Source organism: Propithecus coquereli, unplaced genomic scaffold (assembly GCF_000956105.1).
Source record: "Propithecus coquereli isolate 6110/MARCELLA unplaced genomic scaffold, Pcoq_1.0 Scaffold76, whole genome shotgun sequence".
NCBI lineage: Eukaryota > Metazoa > Chordata > Mammalia > Primates > Indriidae > Propithecus > Propithecus coquereli.
Genome location: NW_012153729.1, coordinates 1,495,879 through 1,499,674, shown reverse-complemented (window position 1 = coordinate 1,499,674; position 3,796 = coordinate 1,495,879). Strand labels below are relative to the sequence as shown.

General features: G+C 34.1%; 1 protein-coding gene across 1 annotated transcript in view; it reads left to right on the top strand.

Moving 5' to 3' along the window:
- Window positions 1-3,796, top strand: part of LOC105824688 (ATP-binding cassette sub-family A member 8-like) — a 107,638-nt gene that overhangs the window by 71,886 nt on the left and 31,956 nt on the right. Inside the window, 1 exon segment of the mRNA XM_012662222.1 lies at window positions 661-676. Within this exon segment, the coding sequence (XP_012517676.1) occupies window positions 661-676 (16 nt within the window).

Genomic DNA, 3,796 nt, shown 5'->3' with positions numbered 1-3,796 from the left:
ATAGGAACTGTTGCTACTTTTACTTTACAGATGAAATTGCCAGTTTGAGTGCTAAAAAAAATTTAAAAAGAAAAGAAATTATAGGCTCCCCAGGTTCATAAGTAGTGGAGCCAGGAATTGGACCTGGATAATTTTAACTTCAAAATCGAATGTCTAAATCCATATTTGAAGCTACTTTTTAATTTTTATATTATTGGTTAGTTTTTCTAATTTTTCCCATCTAGACTTAAAAAAGGAAACCACCATGTGATGGCAATGAAACAAAGCAAACAGGCTGGCAGTTTCCTTGAACCCTTTTCTACTTGTTTAAGTCCCAAAAAGTTATTTGATAATATATCTCATATACTTCGTTAATTTTCCAGTTCTGTGTTATGTTCCATTTTTTTTTTTCATTTCCTAAAGCACTTGGTTTGAATCTCTTCTTGGAAATTAATTAAAGTCTCTGAAACTCCATTTTCTCAGATATGAAGTAGGAGTAGTAATTCCCAGTTGCAAGTAAAGGTTATAGAAAAATAAATGCGATGCTGTCTTGCATTTGCATGGCAACGTAACATGTTCTCAAAATAAAAAGTGCTAGTCAGGATCCTGCCCAATTTGTGAGCCTCTTCATGGACTCCTGGACACAAATTTGTGCAATTGCCTTATTTTCTTCTAAACCAGAGGTCAACAAACTATGGTCCGTGAGTCAAATCCAGCCCATTTCCTGTTTCTGTAAATAAGATTTGATTGGACCCAGCCATGCCCAGTCTCTTACGTATTGCTGTGGCTGTTTCCACATTACATCAGCAGAGTTGAAGAGTTGCAACAGAAATCCGATAGCCCACAAAGCCTAGAATATTCACTATCCAGCCATTTGCAGAAAAAATTTGACCATACGTCCCCCTTCTAAGCTGTAAGCTCCTCAAGGAAGGACAGTGTATTCCACTCATGCAGTCCCCCATAGCACCCAACACAAGTTCTTGCAAGTGGCCAAGGAATATTTCTTGAACAGTTTTTATTTTGGGGGGGCAGCATTATGGTGAACAACTATGATATTTTTTGCTTCATTCCTGCAGTAGATTACACTGCTTCAAAAAATTGTATATATTCTTGTAAGTCCATACATGCCTTATGAGTAAATAGACTAATTTTGACTTAAGCATTTGGTCAAATAAAATAGTTACCATTTTTAAGGGCTTGCTACATGAAAACATCACTATTACTCAGTTCTTAGAACAACCCTAGATGCTAGGAATCATTCTATTTTACTAAGGAAGAAACTGTTCAGACAGGTTTGATAACACGTTTCAAGTGGCAAAACGAAGTTTCAAAGCGAAGTCACTACTGATATTTTATCTACTCTATACTTTATAACCTTGATTAATAGATTTTTGTCTTTTTCTCTATAATGGGGAAATACGTGTGGTGTTTTTGAATGGATAGGCTGATTTTCTCAATGATAATTTTTTCTTAATCAACGTTGTGGGGTTAGCACTACAAAGAAAACAAAAGTTAGGGATCCCACCAACCCAAACCCAAATTCATCTATAATTAGTTTCTATCTGTAACCAGTTTCCTTTGTAGCACTTACTACTATTGACAATTATCTTACTGATCTGTTTGTTTTGTTTTGATTTGTTTGTTTTGTTTTCTTCCAGTCTCCCCCATTAGACAATCAACTCCATGAGAGAAGGACGATGCTATGTTGGTCACCATCGTACCCTCAGCACTCAGTATAATGTTTGTCCCATACTAAGAACTGTACACATTTGCATTGGATGACTACATTGAATAACTGATCTGTGTGACATCAAACTTGTCAAAAGTCCCTTGTTCTTTTGAACCAATGCAACAACCCTATTTAGCCAACTTAAACTTCCTTCGAACATAATCTTAAACATTATCCATGTTGTGTAGTCCTGACCTTTGTTCAAGGACCTCAGTCAATACCAGACTTCTCTGGGCACCACCCCTGAGTAACCTCAAGAAATTCTGATTCGTTCTTTGCTTTCCCCCATAATATTCTATGATTTGGGGGTTTTGTCCTCTTATTTCATGTTTATATGACCTATTCCTGGCATTATATTTTAATTGATATTTTTTGTCCTACAGAGACTAGTCATTTTTTTCATGCTATTGGAGACTATGTCAAATAACATATACCTTTTTTTCTTCTTGGAATGCCAGTTTGCAGTTAAATGAAATATGTGTTCAGGAAAACATAACATCACTTGTTAAACAGCACATCCCTGATGCCCAATTATCAACAGCAAGCGAAGGAAAAGTTGTGTATACATTACCCTTAGAAAGAACAAATAAATTTCCAGGTAATGTACATGATAATTACTACAACCAACATTTTTGAGGGCTTATGGTGTGTTCAGATATTGAGACATGATCAAAAGAATAGTATGATAACTGGATTATTTTGTCTATAGTGGTAAATATTATAGGGATCTCCTTTCAGTCCTTTTTCTCCTTTTAATGTGTAACAGAATATTCTAGTATTCATAACTGTACATAAAGAGAAATGGTCTAAAACCTCTGGCTTAAGCACTATATTAAATAGCCCCATGATGTGGCTATTTCTTTTTTTTTTAATTTCTGATTATTATGGGTACATAACAGTTGTATATCTTTATCGGGTACACGTGATGTTTTGATACAGACACACAATGTGAATTTATCAAATCAGGATAGTTGGAGTACCCATCACTTCAGGCATGTAACATTTCTTTGTGTTAACAACATTCCAATTCCACTCTTCTTGGCAATACTTTTGTGATAGCTTTGGGTTTTTCAGCCTAATACATAAAAGTTTACTAATTATGTTTGTTATTCAGGGAATCTGTTCCCTGACAATGGGGCACTGGGAGAGCCTGCAGTGAGTGGTTGAGACAATTAACTTCGCCATATGTGTGGTTAACAAAGACATATAAATTACCCCACAAAGTCATTCCAGTATACATTTTATGGTGACAACACAAGTGTTTCTTAGAATCATCAGGCAAAGTGTTGATCTAACACTAATTAGTCTATTTTAATTTAATTAGGGTATTAATTAGAGTATTTTAATAACTTAGAGAAAATTTGTGAAAGTTTTAGATGGAATGACAGATAATGCACAGTACTCATTAGCAGTTTAAATCTTACTTCTTTTCTGCCTTTCTGTATATAGTGTTCTAGTCAAGACAGAAAGGTTTTAACTAATCCTTTTGTCCAAGCAGGAACGCCAGGTTGAAGGCTCAGAACTTCTATAACCAACCTAGAATTTAGAATTAGGTTTTTATTTAAGCTTTATTTAATTAATCACTATAATTCAAATCCATACAGGCAAGGACAATATCCATTGCTTTATGAACAATGACTAATGCATAATTATTTTTTGATGAATAAACTAAAGAATGAATGGATACAAAATTCCTAGAGAGAGTAATAATTATCACAATTCCCTGCTATTCCAAGAAAATTCCCTAAGTCAATTTCTCATTCTCTATCTATTAGAGGTTACGAATTTTTTCTTCCATTGCCAGGAACAGAAAATTTTTAAAAATGGCTTATAATCTGTATCTTTCCTTTGAAAGGCTTTTTTCTGAACTAAAGAAGATTCTGTAACATCCAACTAATTCTCAAAAAATTAGTTCTTTCCTTTTAGTCAGATATAGCATAAATGGCTCCATTTGTATCTGCTCTCTGGAAAAGACTCTTCAATTAATTGGGCTGAGAGTTGGAAAATTCAAAGTTCCACGATTAATTAAATTTTAAAAGCAATTCAGAAAAAAGCTAAAATGTAATTTTAATAGAAATATAAATGAGT